The sequence below is a fragment of the Medicago sativa genome, chromosome 6 (genome assembly GCF_051527215.1).
Source record: "Medicago sativa cultivar Bolivia chromosome 6, Bolivia_mono, whole genome shotgun sequence".
Classification (NCBI taxonomy): domain Eukaryota; kingdom Viridiplantae; phylum Streptophyta; class Magnoliopsida; order Fabales; family Fabaceae; genus Medicago; species Medicago sativa.
The window spans coordinates 21231076-21245488 of NC_140754.1; the positions used below are offsets into that span (position 1 = coordinate 21231076).

The following is a 14413-nucleotide window of genomic DNA, read 5'->3' on the forward strand; positions in this document are numbered from 1 at the left end:
TTAACAACAAGGTGATATCAAACTCTCAACGTAGATCGTCCCATGTGTCTCCATATCTAGACTCTTAAAAGTATCATTTATGGAATCGTAAATCACAAACTTCAAATCGGGCACGGTCGTTATAAACTCCAGCAACATTTGGTCATCCTCAGAATTATAAAGTATTTCACCATACAAATAAGAACCATACAAATAAGAAGCATGAGGAATAGTGGCAAATTTAGTCCAAGAGTCTCTAATTCCATATTCCTTCATAAGCCAAATATCTCCTCCACTAAGAAGGCTCAAGCAATCCCTCATAACCCCCAAGATCAAGATATTATCCTTTTTTACCCGTTGTTCTCCATAATCAGGCTGCAAAATCTCTTGATAGGATTCTGTCCCCAAATCAAGAGAAACAATTGAGCACAAAGTTGAATCACTGTTAAATACCAACCAATTAATTGAGCGACTTACAAATATTTCTGGTCGAACTGAGAATTCACCGAAACTTCCAGAAGGAAACTCATCTATCAATCTCCAAGAAGTAGTACCAAAAGTATGAACCTTCACTTGAGTTTGAGTTTTGAAAATACCACTACTATAACATGTATAAATAAAAACAGCAACAACTTTGTAATTATCCGTTATATTATCATAGCCAAAGCCATACTGTGTGAACATACTTATACCGGGTTCGTAGATTTCTTTCCAAAGGGGGCATATATTTTGTTCCAAAAGCGGCAATATGTTATATTTTCTAACGGAAGGGTTCCACAAAACTGTGATGCTTTCACAGGAAGGCCCCACAGTTAAACAAAGGATTCCATCGCAAGAGGCAACTATGCGAATACGATCATCTAAATAGTTTTCACCATGGAGAGGGAATGTGATGTCTGCGGCGTCGGTGGTGGTGCAGCTGGTGAAGATTGTTCGCAGAGGATAAATAGAGAAGTTGGATGGATTGTTCTCTGATTGTTGAATGAGGTTATGGTTCATGGTTGACGACATGCAGCGAAGGTGTTTCCTGGAAAATTTGCGATCGGCTGAAATTAGGGAATTCCAGGGTTTGCAGACGCACTTGAATTTCATGAGGGATTTCACCGGGAGTCTGCATAGAATTTCTGTTATGAGATCGAAGTGAAGAGTTGGTAGCGACGGCGGTGACATTTGAAGAGAATATTTGACGCACGAGAAGGTTAGAACTTAGAAGATGAAAAAGAGAGTAATGTTAGGGTTTTCCACAGTCTCCTTGGCTGCCATTTGTGAGTTTGGGCTGGCGGGCTTCAAATTCATCTCAAATACATTGAATAAATTACTACTTGCTAATTACGATTCTTCAGAGAAACAAGGGTTATGCGTGCCCCAATCAAATGCAGGAAGTCATTAGGATTTAGAGCCCGTTTGTTAAAGTTTTTTAAGAAAAAAAATCACTTATTTTAAAAAAAAAATCACTTTTAAGAGTTTTGCATCCGTTTGTTACAACTTTTTAAAAAAATCAGAATCTAAAAAAAATCTAAAAACAGCTTCAAATGAGAAGCTGTTAAGAGCAGCTTCTCAAAAAATAGATTTTTTTTAGAGGAGAGAGAAAATATTGTTTAAAAGATTGAGTTAATTTTGTAACAAAAAATCTCTTTTATATAGTTGTATCCAAACAAACTAGATTATTTGTTTAAAAAAAATGATTTTTATTACGGTAAGAGCCCGTTTGTTATAGTTTTTTTTAGGAAAAAATCACTTTTTTTAAGAAAATAATCACTTTTAAGAATATTGCATCCGTTTGTTACAGATTATTAAAAAAATTAGAATCTAAAAAAAATCTAAAAACAGCTTCAAATGAGAAGCTGTTGAGAGCAGCTTCTCAAAAAATAGATTTTTTTTAGAGGAGAGAGAAAATATGGATCTAAAGATTGAACTAATTTTGTAACAAAAAAATCGCTTTTATATAGCTGGATCCAAACAAACTAAATTATTTTTTTAAAAAAGTGATTTTTATTACGGTAAACAAACGCAAAATAGATTTTGATTTTTCATAAAATCTCTAAAAAATAATCTCTAAATTATTTTATGTAAAAATCACTTTTATTTTAATCCGTAACAAACGGGCCCTAAATAAACGCAAAATAGATTCTGATTTTTCATAAAGAGCCCGTTTGTTATAGCTTTTTTAAGAAAAAAATCACTTTTTTTAAACAGATAATCACTTTTAAGAGTTTTGCATCCGTTTGTTAGGGAATTCCAGGGTTTGCAGACGCACTTGAATTTCATGAGGGATTTCACCGGGAGTCTGCATAGAATTTCTGTTATGAGATCGAAGTGAAGAGTTGGTAGCGACGGCGGTGACATTTGAAGAGAATATTTGACGCACGAGAAGGTTAGAACTTAGAAGATGAAAAAGAGAGTAATGTTAGGGTTTTCCACAGTCTCCTTGGCTGCCATTTGTGAGTTTGGGCTGGCGGGCTTCAAATTCATCTCAAATACATTGAATAAATTACTACTTGCTAATTACGATTCTTCAGAGAAACAAGGGTTATGCGTGCCCCAATCAAATGCAGGAAGTCATTAGGATTTAGAGCCCGTTTGTTAAAGTTTTTTAAGAAAAAAAATCACTTATTTTAAAAAAAAAATCACTTTTAAGAGTTTTGCATCCGTTTGTTACAACTTTTTAAAAAAATCAGAATCTAAAAAAAATCTAAAAACAGCTTCAAATGAGAAGCTGTTAAGAGCAGCTTCTCAAAAAATAGATTTTTTTTAGAGGAGAGAGAAAATATTGTTTAAAAGATTGAGTTAATTTTGTAACAAAAAATCTCTTTTATATAGTTGTATCCAAACAAACTAGATTATTTGTTTAAAAAAAATGATTTTTATTACGGTAAGAGCCCGTTTGTTATAGTTTTTTTTAGGAAAAAATCACTTTTTTTAAGAAAATAATCACTTTTAAGAATATTGCATCCGTTTGTTACAGATTATTAAAAAAATTAGAATCTAAAAAAAATCTAAAAACAGCTTCAAATGAGAAGCTGTTGAGAGCAGCTTCTCAAAAAATAGATTTTTTTTAGAGGAGAGAGAAAATATGGATCTAAAGATTGAACTAATTTTGTAACAAAAAAATCGCTTTTATATAGCTGGATCCAAACAAACTAAATTATTTTTTTAAAAAAGTGATTTTTATTACGGTAAACAAACGCAAAATAGATTTTGATTTTTCATAAAATCTCTAAAAAATAATCTCTAAATTATTTTATGTAAAAATCACTTTTATTTTAATCCGTAACAAACGGGCCCTAAATAAACGCAAAATAGATTCTGATTTTTCATAAAGAGCCCGTTTGTTATAGCTTTTTTAAGAAAAAAAATCACTTTTTTTAAACAGATAATCACTTTTAAGAGTTTTGCATCCGTTTGTTACAGATTTTTAAAAAAATCAGAATCTAAAAAAAATCTAAAAACAGCTTCAAATGAGAAGCTGTTAAGAGCAGCTTCTCAAAAAATAGATTTTTTTTAGAGGAGAGAGAAAATATGATTTAAAAGATTGAACTAAGTTTGTAACAAAAAAATCCCTTTTATATAGTTGTATCCAAACAAACTAGATTATTTGTTTAAAAAAAGTGATTTTTTTTACGGTACACAAACACAAAATCTCTAAAATATAATCTCTAAATTATTTTATGTCAAAATCACTTTTATTTTAATCCGTAACAAACGGGCCCAAAATCTCTAAAATATAATCTCTAAATTATTTTATGTCAAAATCACTTTTATTTTAATCCGTAACAAACGGGCCCTTAGCCCGTTTGTTATAGCTTTTTTAAGAAAAAAATATCACTTGTTTTTAAAAATATTGCATCCGTTTGTCACAGCTTTTAAAAAAATCAGAATCTAAAAAAAAAATCTGAAAACACCTTCAAAGGAGAAGCTGTTAGGAGCATTCTAAAAAAATAGATTTTTTTAGAGGAGAAAGAAAATATGGATCAAAAGACAGGGTCCGTTTGCTACGGATTAAAATAAAAGTGATTTTGACGCACAAAAATTACTTTAGACATTTTATGAAAAATCAGAATCTATTATGCGTTTGTTTACCTTAATAAAAATCACTTTTTTAAAAAATAATTTTGTTTGTTTGGATACAGCTATATAAAAGCGAATCTTTTGTTACACAATTAGTTCAATCTTTAGATCCATATTTTCTCTCTCCTCTAAAAAAAAGCTATTTGTTCAGAAGTTGTTCCTAACAACTTCTACTTTGAATCTGGTTTTAGATTTTTTATAGATTCTGATTTTTTAAAAAAAAACTGTAACAAACGGATGCAATATTCTTAAAAGTGATTATTTTCTTAAAAAAAAAGTAATTTTTTTTCTTAAAAAAACGGGCTCTGAACTAATTTTGTAACAAAAAAATTACTTTTATATAGTTGTATCCAAACAAACTAAATTATTTTTTAAAAAAAGTGATTTTTATTAAGGTAAATAAACGCAAAATAGATTTTGATTTTTCTTAAAATCTCTAAAAAATAATCTCTAAATTATTTTACGTCAAAATCACTTTTATTTTAATTTGTAACAAACGGGCCCTTAAAATACTTATAAATCTATTTACATTTATCTCCCTCTAAATGCATTAGTGGCCACTCGAATTCGGCACTTCTCAAATTTAAGATCTGTCTTATCAAGCAACATATTAGCAATTTTTTTTAGGAAAGCAATATTTATATAATATGTTTTGTCGATAACAAAACTATTAATTACAGAACAATTCGTCTACTAATAGAACAATTTGCAAAACCATTGTTATTTTGAATTTAATTTAGTAACAAAAAAATCAATAAATAAAAGAGAAAAAAAGATCCTTTACCGCATGAATCATAAAAAAAAAAAAACCCCGGTGAAAGTGGGTCATTTAGGTCAAATCAAATTGCCAAAAAAATATCAGAAAACTGCAAAAACCATAGTTGAGTACCGCGAGGGACAACCGTTAGATGACACACAAAAAACTTGAGAAAATGGGTCATCTAGGTAAATAATAATCATAGTAGGTCGGATTTTTAAATTATTTTCGTTTTATGGTTGGAATAAAAATTTCGCCTAAACAAGGGTGGAATATGTTGAATCATCGGTAGCTAGAGTTCTCAAGGCGAGGTATTTTCCTAAATCATCTTTTTTTGATGCAAAGCTACGTTATAATCCTTGTTTTACTTGTTGTAGCATTTATATATCTAGACAAGTGTTAATGAAAGGTTGAAGGTGGAGGATTCACTACTACAATTTTGGCCTTTAATAGCACAATTTTAATAGCGTTTTATGTTAAGTGCTATTAAAAATGCAACAGATAGACCTTTCATAGCGTTTCTGAGAAGGCGCTAATATAGGCTACTCTTAGATAGCGTTTCTTAGAAGGCGCTAATATAGGCTACTTTTAGAGAAGGTTACATAGCGCTTTTGTGAGAATGCTATTAATTTTATACACCTTACTTAGCGCTTTGCCAAAACGCTATTGATGGCCTTTTAAAAAATAAGCTGGAAAATTAAATGTTTATTTTCACTCTCTCACAAAACACTACCAACTCACAACACACTCTCTCCCTCATCCAACTCCACCGTCCTTCATCAATCCTCCACCAAGCATCAACCCTTTTGTCTCACTCCTCTCCTCCTCTCAAAACACAAACTTACACTCTGTCCACCCTCGTCAATTACTCTCTCTCTCCATCTCACTCGTTTTCACACTCGAACTCACCACCGACTCACCACCGTCCACCTTCAGATCTCTTCGAACCCACCGAGTGAAACCAGAAACCAATTGAATCCTTAAGGTTCCATCTTGGTAAGTCTCAATTTCACCTTCTTATATTTTGAATCTCAGATTTGTTGGTTTTGATTTTGAATTTTGAATATATGTCTCAACGAAGACTTTTCATTCCAAATTTTGAATCTTTTTGAATTTTTCTTTCTGGGTTTTGTTCAATTTTTCTGGGTTTTGTTTTTCAATTACTTAATTATGATTTATCTTATGCTTGAAAATTGGGTTGAAAAGGAAATTGAAAAGAGGATTTTTTTTTTTTTTTTTGATTTATGTTGCATGTCCTTCTTGAACATCCCGTTCTCAATTTTCTATTTTGGGTTTTTGATTTTCATGATTTTTGAGTGAAAGAGAAAAATTGCAATTTTTGGGCTTATTGTGATTATTTGATTATGCTCATTAGATGGTTATGCTTATTATGAGTCTTTGATTTTGAATATGATGGCATGAGATTGAGATTTGGCACGTTGGAATTAGACACCAAGTGTGAATTTTATTCATAGTCTTGCTTGAAAATTTAGAATTGTCATTTTGGTAACAAGGTTAATTAATATATTGATTATGAGTGTGCATATAGTATGAAATAGTAGCCATAGGCTATTTGACACTTGTTTTTATATTAGTTAAAGCTTATTATGAAGAATGAATGAGTGGCAGTTTTACTTGTTTTGTTGGATTGAGAATTTTGACAGAACTTAAATGGATTGATGGTTTATTTTGAGTCATTCATCATAATCCAATCCAAAATCCATATGATCCATGGCATAATTAATAGAGGGCCCTTATACAATTTGAATGTATGCTAATGATTGAGAATTGAGATTGGCTTATGCTGTCTCTTTTAGTGGACTTTACCTGTGCTCTCTTAGCTGCAATAACAGTTACTTTGCTCTGCTGCATTAAATGATTGATTAACTAGGTATACTAAACTAGCATACAAATATGTGTGCTGCATGGGCCCTTTGGCTTTTGTTCCTTTCTTTGATTTTGGAAATCTGAACTTGAGCTGGCCTTTCTTACTATCCCTTGCACTTGTGTTCAGGGAACTAGTGAACACTTAATAACAACCTGGTTACTTTGTCAATTAATTACAAACTTTATTGTATTATTATAATTCTGCATATTAGTTTTGTCCTAGATATTAGTTTTATTTCTTTTTATTTATATTATTATTGTATTGATTTTGTGAATTAAATATATGATGCATAATTGTTCATTAATTAATGATGATTAATCCAAAGAAGTTAAAAGACTATGGCCTGTTAAGTGTACTTAAATGAATAGAAATGAATTAGTGGGACTTATATTGCAGCAATCTCAACAACTTATTTATTTTGTCAGGTTTATCTTTTTACTCAAACTTGGTGGAAGAATGGTTTATTCAACGGGTCAATGAATCCTATTGAAAACAAAGATGTGGTTGTAGAGGTAATCTACTTTGAGGGCTCTATGCGAAGTCATGCTAGTTGTAGAGGAAATCTACTTTGAGGGCTCTTCGCCTTTGCCTGCTTCGAAATAAATCTCGGTCGAGGTATAGATGTGTTCTTTACTCATTGGTTTATGATAAGAGGTTTTGTGAAAGCTTCTACATTCACTATTATTGTCATTAATATCACAATTTTTTTTATATATAATTAATATCTTTTTAAAGTAGAAGTTGAGCTCTGTTGTGTAATGTTGTTGCTATGATTTAGAATTGAGGTTTATTGAATTCTTTAACAAAGAATTTATTCGAGAAATCATTCGTCTATCAAAGTTTGGCTTTTGGGTTATGGCTTTTGACAGTTATATATATTGCTGGCTATGGCTTTTGCTTATGGCTTCTGCTTATTGCTTATTGCTTATGGCTTTTGCTTAAAATAATTGTCGATTGTTTATGCTTATGGCTTATGACTTTTGCTTAAAATAATTTTAGATTGTTTTTGCTTATAGATTCTAATTTTTTATAGATGTTGCTTATAGATTCTGCTTATAGAGCATCAATTGATTGATCGATTGGAACTATAAAGACAAGGAGCATCCGTCGTGGCAGCCGTTGTTGTCCCTGTTTGTCCTTCAAGAACGGTAATAAATCGTTCGTATTTCATAGAGGTTTAAGGCTCTATATGTTTTACCAACTTGTCTATGTACATCTTTATGTATTCAATAGTTGGTTTCGTGTTCATTGTCTATGTATCTCACTTCTTTTAATAAAAAATTAAAAAAGAGGTAACCTGCAGACACGTGAAGCAATTTAGCATGTTCATCGAATTTCATTAGTAAGCCTTCACACCATTGAATATTTGTCTAAGTTAAATAGTTGTTTTTGTGTTTTATGGTTATAAGTAGTTTTAAATGTTGATTGTGGTTATAAGTACTTATATATTCTGGCCAAGATTGATACACATATTAGGGACCACCCACTAAATCTAGAATGAAGATGAGTATTAATAGGTAATATGAATCTTTTAGTGAGACTGTTAGTGAAAACTTATAGAAATAGCTTATGACATGTACATAAGCTTTCCTTGATAGCTTACAAGAACAACTTATAGTCAATTATACCTTTATCCTATAAGAACAACTTGAGGTTTTGTTGATGGATTGCTGAATTCATTTTGTATACCATGCAATCTTATTTCAGGTTCGTTAGAATGCTCGAGGTCAACCAATTGGGGAAGAAAGTCAAGGTTTTGTTAGTTACATTGGAGTCATCGTTCGTAGGGAGGTTCCAATTTGTATGGAAAATTGCAAAAAAAATCCAAGGTTTTCTTAGTTACTTTAGGCCGTTCATAATACTTCACATATACGTATTGTGCACGGACTTTACATTTTTATTTAAGTGTACATTAGATGTCATTTGTAATTAAGTTTCTTATCAACATATTATTGTTCATTTCTATTAATGGATGACCTTTTTTTTTTACAAGTATTAATGAATGACTACTATTTCTAATAAGTATATATTTTTGTCTAGTCAGTATCTTATTATGATGCTTTTAGTTGTTGATGTAATTTTTAAAAAAAAATAGGGACTTTTATTAGCGCTTTTCTGAAAGTGCTATTAAAGGGGGTTAGATAAGATAGCGCTTCTTGAAAAACGCTAAGAATCATCTGTTTAAAATAGCACAAAAATAAGGCTATATTAGCGCTTTTCTGAAAGCGCTATTGAAACATTACAATTTAATAGCATTTTAAAAGCGCTATTACAGGCTTCTGACCTTTTATAGCGGGGGCTTTCTTAGCGCTTGAGAAGCGCTATTAAGAGCCAAAATAAGTGCTATTAAAGGGGGTATTTTGTAGTAGTGATTGGTGATGGAAGTAAAATGAGAGTGATGGTGGATCCGTTCCTTAAGAATAAAGAACACAATCGGGTGCCATCTTCTCAAGAACAAGGTGCATATGACTTATTTGTTAATCAATTGATGTTAGAAGACGTGAAATGATATTACTAAAATCCCATCGGGGTGGGTGCATGGTGGGGAAACTCTAACCCTATCAGAGACGGGGATGGAGATCGAAATTCCTACCCCACCTGAGTACATATACGTTCGGGTTTTTTGTGGGGGATAATCGGGGGTTGGTGTACGAGAGTGGTAAAACTAGTCTCCGCCCCAATTGGCATACATATCACCAACATGCAAAAGACATTTTGATGTCAAAGTCAGACATTATGCTAGTAGGTAACAAGTGAGTAATTGCAGTGAAAATATGGTGACCGTACCTAGAGGGAAGACCCCAGGTTAATATTATGGCTCCAAGGTGACGCCTTGACGGTTGTTGCTATCATCATGTTGAACTTGTATAAGATAAGCTAAGTTGTTATGGAAAACTAGGGGTGGCAAAACGGGTCTGACCCGTCGGGGCGGCCCGTTTGGCCGCTATTTTTGGCGGGCTGAGTCGAATTTTTGAACTCGCTTTCTATAGTTGGCTCGGCTCGTCTCGTCTCGTTAAAATACGGGGCTGACACGGGGCGGGGCGGGCCGGCCCGCTTAAATCGTTAGAAACAGGACGGGCATGGGGTGGGGCGTGGCGGGGAGGCCCGCTTAGCTCGTGTTTCAATTTGTTATTTTGAGTCTTGTTTTATGGTTTTGGTTTTATTTTGGTTGTTACATATATTTTGAGACTAATTTTACGCTTTTGGATTTATCTTGGTTGTTGAGTTTATTTATTTTGAGACTTATTTTATAATTTGGTTGTTGAATTTATTTTATGATTTGTTTTATGTTGCGCATTTGCCTTATTTTGCTATTAGTTATGATGTTGAATTTGACAATTTGATAATTATCTTGTTTTTCACAAATTTTTTTTAGGGATTCACAAATTTACTTGCTACTTATTCTTTTATATTTTTTTATGATAAAAACAACATAGTTTTTTTGTAACAATTAAATTGTAAAAAAAAATATAAAAAAAAGTTTCTGTTTGACGGGCCGGCCCGCCAACTCGCAAGCCCGCCACTAAACGGTGCGGGGTCAGATTTTGGACTCGATCACAAAATTTGACTCGGCTCGTCTCCTCTCTTGAATAAATTAACAATTCTTCACATGACAGATTCAAAAATTCTTCATATCAATAAATTCACATTCGATTTTACTAATTTAATTGGTATAAATACGAAACTAATATGGCATCCATGGAAGAGACGTTATAGATTCATGGAGTTTTGTAGTTACCATGGAAGGAAGAGGGAAGGTACGGTTGAGAGAAAGAGAAGAGGGAACATTTTATTTTATTTTTCAATTTTAATCTCAGCCCTTGAATATTTGTTTGCCACGTGTCGAGCATCCATGACTTAAATGGATTAAATGGAGCATGAGGTAAATGGAGCATACCTGAACTCCCCCAAACACGCAAGGGGACGCTGCCACCACATATGATAACCAAATGGAAAGCACACATTTCTTTGCTTTCAACCATTTGAAAGATGTAATCTTAACCTTCTCAAGTAGTTGCTCAGATGTTTTTGCTGAGTTGGTAAAGTGTCTTTGGTTTCTTTCATTCCAAAGAACCCAAATACCACAAAGCCAAATCAAGTGAAGAAAAGACCTTCTTGGAGCATAACCACCTGAAGCATAAACAAACTGATAATAATGATCCGAAATCTGTTGAGGATCCACAGAAAACACACCAATCCAAGACTTAATTTGCTGCCAAAGATCACCAAAAATAGGACAATGAATGATTAAGTGATCTATTGATTCATTTTGGCCACATCCTGTAACACATGATTGAGAGTCATTCGCACCAAGTTATCCTTTATTGGCCATCTATTGCGGAGAAGACGCCATACACAGATAGAAACCTTCAAAGGAGCACTCTTATGCCAAGGAGCATCCGTAACGGCGTCGTGAATATGCATCTCCTGCCGCATGAGCATTTGAAACACACCACGAACGGTGTACCCATCGCTAATGTTGTGCCTTTTAATTTGATATCACAAGAGTAAAAAAGTATAAAAACAATTAATTTGAGATAGAAAGGTTAAGGTTTGTTGAGAAAAGGGATAATATTAATATAAAAAGATAACATTATTAATGTGAGATTTTTAAAAATACAAGAAAGCACTTGTACACATATATTATTTTTCCCACTTTAAAAGTTTTATTTTTTGTGTGTGTGTGTTCGGTTCTCAGGAGAAAGAGGCATTGACAATTTGGAGCCACTTGAGAGTTAAGTAAAGTCTGGTAAAAAATTGTTTCACTCAAAAATCGAACTCTAGTTCTCATTAACGATACATTCTTTAATGGAGCATATTAATTATCATCAATGATTCTCGTTTTTAGCAGGTAAGTAAAGCTGATTAAGAATATGTCAGTGATTTAAATCATTAACATTGTTAATTTAAAACATTTAACTTTGATTTATTGTTAATTTAAAACATTTAACTTTGATTTTTTAATAAATCATTTTACTTTGATATTTTACCAAATTTACAAATCTTATTAATTTTTTTTCTTCCATATATTCGTTCCATAAGAGATACTCCCTAGCGTCCCAAAATATAAGAAAAAATTAGTCAACAAAAGTTAATGTATCTTGTTCAAAATTTGTACTAAATACATCAATTTATGTTGATCCATTTTTGTTTATATTTTAGGAGAGAGAGTATATCCTTTTAATGTGTGTTGGACATTAAACCTAAATACTTTTAGACCTTTGTTTGTCGAGGCTAACCTTTCCGCAAAAACAACCCGTAGGACACTTCTCATTAAATAAAAGGCCCTTATTATAACTAAAATAAATAAGGCCCTGTCAAGTAACATTTGGTCATATCTTAGATTAATGATATTAAAAGGGATAAATCAACAAGAGTAAGATGGCTCAAATGCAGAGTCAAAGATTATCCGAAAATTTTATGGTCAACCATGGATCAGGGTATTTCATAATTTTTTAATATATTTAAAATATTTTCATTCTCCCAATGATACAAACGGCTCAATTGTTGTTGAATTCATGGAATCAATTGAACTACAGTTTGGTTTCATGTGTGATTTTTAAAACTTTGTTACTTAATCAAATGGTGGGACCCCTTCCCGGACCCTGCGTATGCGGGAGCTTCAGTGCAGCGGGTTGCCCTTTTACTAGGCATAATCAAAGATTATCCATATAATTATATAAATGCGTGGTTGGTAAAATTTGTTACTAGTCAATAACATCTTTTGAAAATGAACACCAACCAATTGTAAGCAACTCAACACAAGTTTTCTTCAGATAAAATTTTTGATTCAAAGCATTAATCATATGGTAATTTGAATCAAACAGGCGAGTTAGCACGTAATCCCGAGACTCTCCATCTCTTCTCGTGCTATTAACATCATAATTGTGGAAGGTCACTTTCACACTCAACAGCAGCACCAATCTTCTCCTTCGTGTGTCCACTCTCAGGTAAGTCCCCTCCTTGTCTGCTTGAAATCCGAGTAATAGAAACATGTAAATGAATCAAGCACATTACATACTAAATCCGGATTGGGTGCAGTCGGTACCCTTGACTGCATGCTGTCAGTGAAATCCTGACTGTCCGATCTAAATACTTTGGACAGGAAACTTATAAGATTAACTCCAAAATTCTCTATGTTTGCAAAAGGCGCGACAAACATAAATTTGACAGTTTTAGGATTCAGGTTTATATAAATGAATTTAAGCTAAACTTAAATGAACCTTAAATTTGGATTTTGATGTGTTCAAAACTAAAATGAACCTTAACTATGGATTTTCTAAACTGCCACATTACAAACAAATGGCTTATAGATTTGCTAGCTTCGGTTTTTTATTTTTCATAGATTTGCAAAGTGTGACATTGTTGTGCATACTCGGTGTTTCTTATTCATCATCAAACATGACGATGACATTTGTGATATTGTGTGGTATTGTCAATACGTCGAACTCTGTAGGAAAACAATACAAGCACTGCACATATGAAAACTAAAACATAGAAAAATGCACATTTTTTTAGGGGAGAAAAATGCACAAAATTAAACACATTCATCACTAATCTTTAAAGTTTATTGCTACTAACATTATAAACATAAACAATAGCAATTAAAAGGGCTCCTTCACAAAAGTTGCAACAAAGGAAAAACAACAGCATTCCCTACTACCAAAAGTTGCATCAAAGGGCTCCTTCACAACCTGCAATTAAAAGAAACTCAAATGGAACTTTCAAGAAGAAAAAATAAATCAAGAAAGAGTATTTCTTATTCAAGACATCCATTTTCTAGGGACAAAATCACACTCACTTGTCATGACATACATAAAAGGTTAACCCCATCAGCAAGAATTTTCTAAACTAGAAGAAATCCATAGATATTGTGTAGTGATGAAAGAAAGAATAATGAACTTACATCCAAAAGAATGAGAAGTTCCTAGCTGTTAGAAGCCCTCCAAACTGCACAAAGAATGATCAGACGAAAATCAAAGTCATGTTTTTCATTTTACAGATACTTTACAATAACCATATACAAATTGATCTAAATCGATTGGTGACCAAAATTGGCTCAAACATCATGCTATGCTTAACACAAGACCTCTTTTCATAGTCACTTGTTGGGAGATCTGGAGAAATAGAAACTAAGAGATTTTTCAGCAGGTTAAGAAAGATACTTGGGCTTCAGTTAATAGTATTTTCTCCTATCACTCTTCCATGATTCAAGCTCTTGGTCACGTAGACAAACATCCTATTCTTCGCCAAGTTCGTTGGTATCCCCCCGAAGATGGTTATATAAAAGTTAACGTGGATGGTTCCTCTTTTGGTAACCCAGGCAATGCAGGTTTCGGCGGCCTTTTAAGAAATCATTATGGGGGTTGGATTCAAGGTTTTTCTGGTTCCTGTCATATTCACTATATAGGACAACCAAATTCTAACATACTCAACTACCAATTTGTACTAAAAATATGAAAAAAAATGTAGATTGTTGTCTTGCAACTTAGCTAGCTTGCTTTTATGAGCAGAAACAGTGGTGCTATATGAGGAGAAAAAAATGGCTGATTAAAAATGAATATACCATAGAAATGTTTGAAGTTCAAAATAAAAGACGAGGGATTTGTCATATAGATTTGATGAGTGAAAAGAAAGTTGCTGAAGAAAAAGCAACAAGAAAAGATGCAGGGAATTTAGAGAAAGATCCTTCCACAGAAATTGACTAAATTAATTAGAGA

General features: G+C 32.7%; 1 protein-coding gene and 1 long non-coding RNA gene across 2 annotated transcripts; one reads left to right on the forward strand and one right to left on the reverse strand.

Moving 5' to 3' along the window:
• Positions 1–978, reverse strand: LOC146913635 (F-box/kelch-repeat protein At3g23880-like). The gene has a single exon (XM_085720960.1). The coding sequence runs from the start codon at positions 976–978 to the stop codon at positions 1–3; it is 978 nt and encodes a 325-aa protein (XP_085577086.1).
• A 4529-nt stretch (positions 979–5507) lies between these two features.
• On the forward strand, positions 5508–8638 carry LOC146913636 (uncharacterized). The gene is made up of 4 exons (XR_015016394.1): positions 5508–5800; positions 7118–7307; positions 7739–7840; positions 8400–8638. It is a non-coding gene; the product is annotated as an uncharacterized LOC146913636 (long non-coding RNA).
• Positions 8639–14413: the final 5775 nt, after the last annotated feature.

Bases quoted from the DNA above. Each gene is read 5' to 3' on its own strand.
- LOC146913635 (XM_085720960.1), bottom strand. From the start codon at position 978: ATGAACCATAACCTCATTCAACAATCAGAGAACAATCCATCCAACTTC.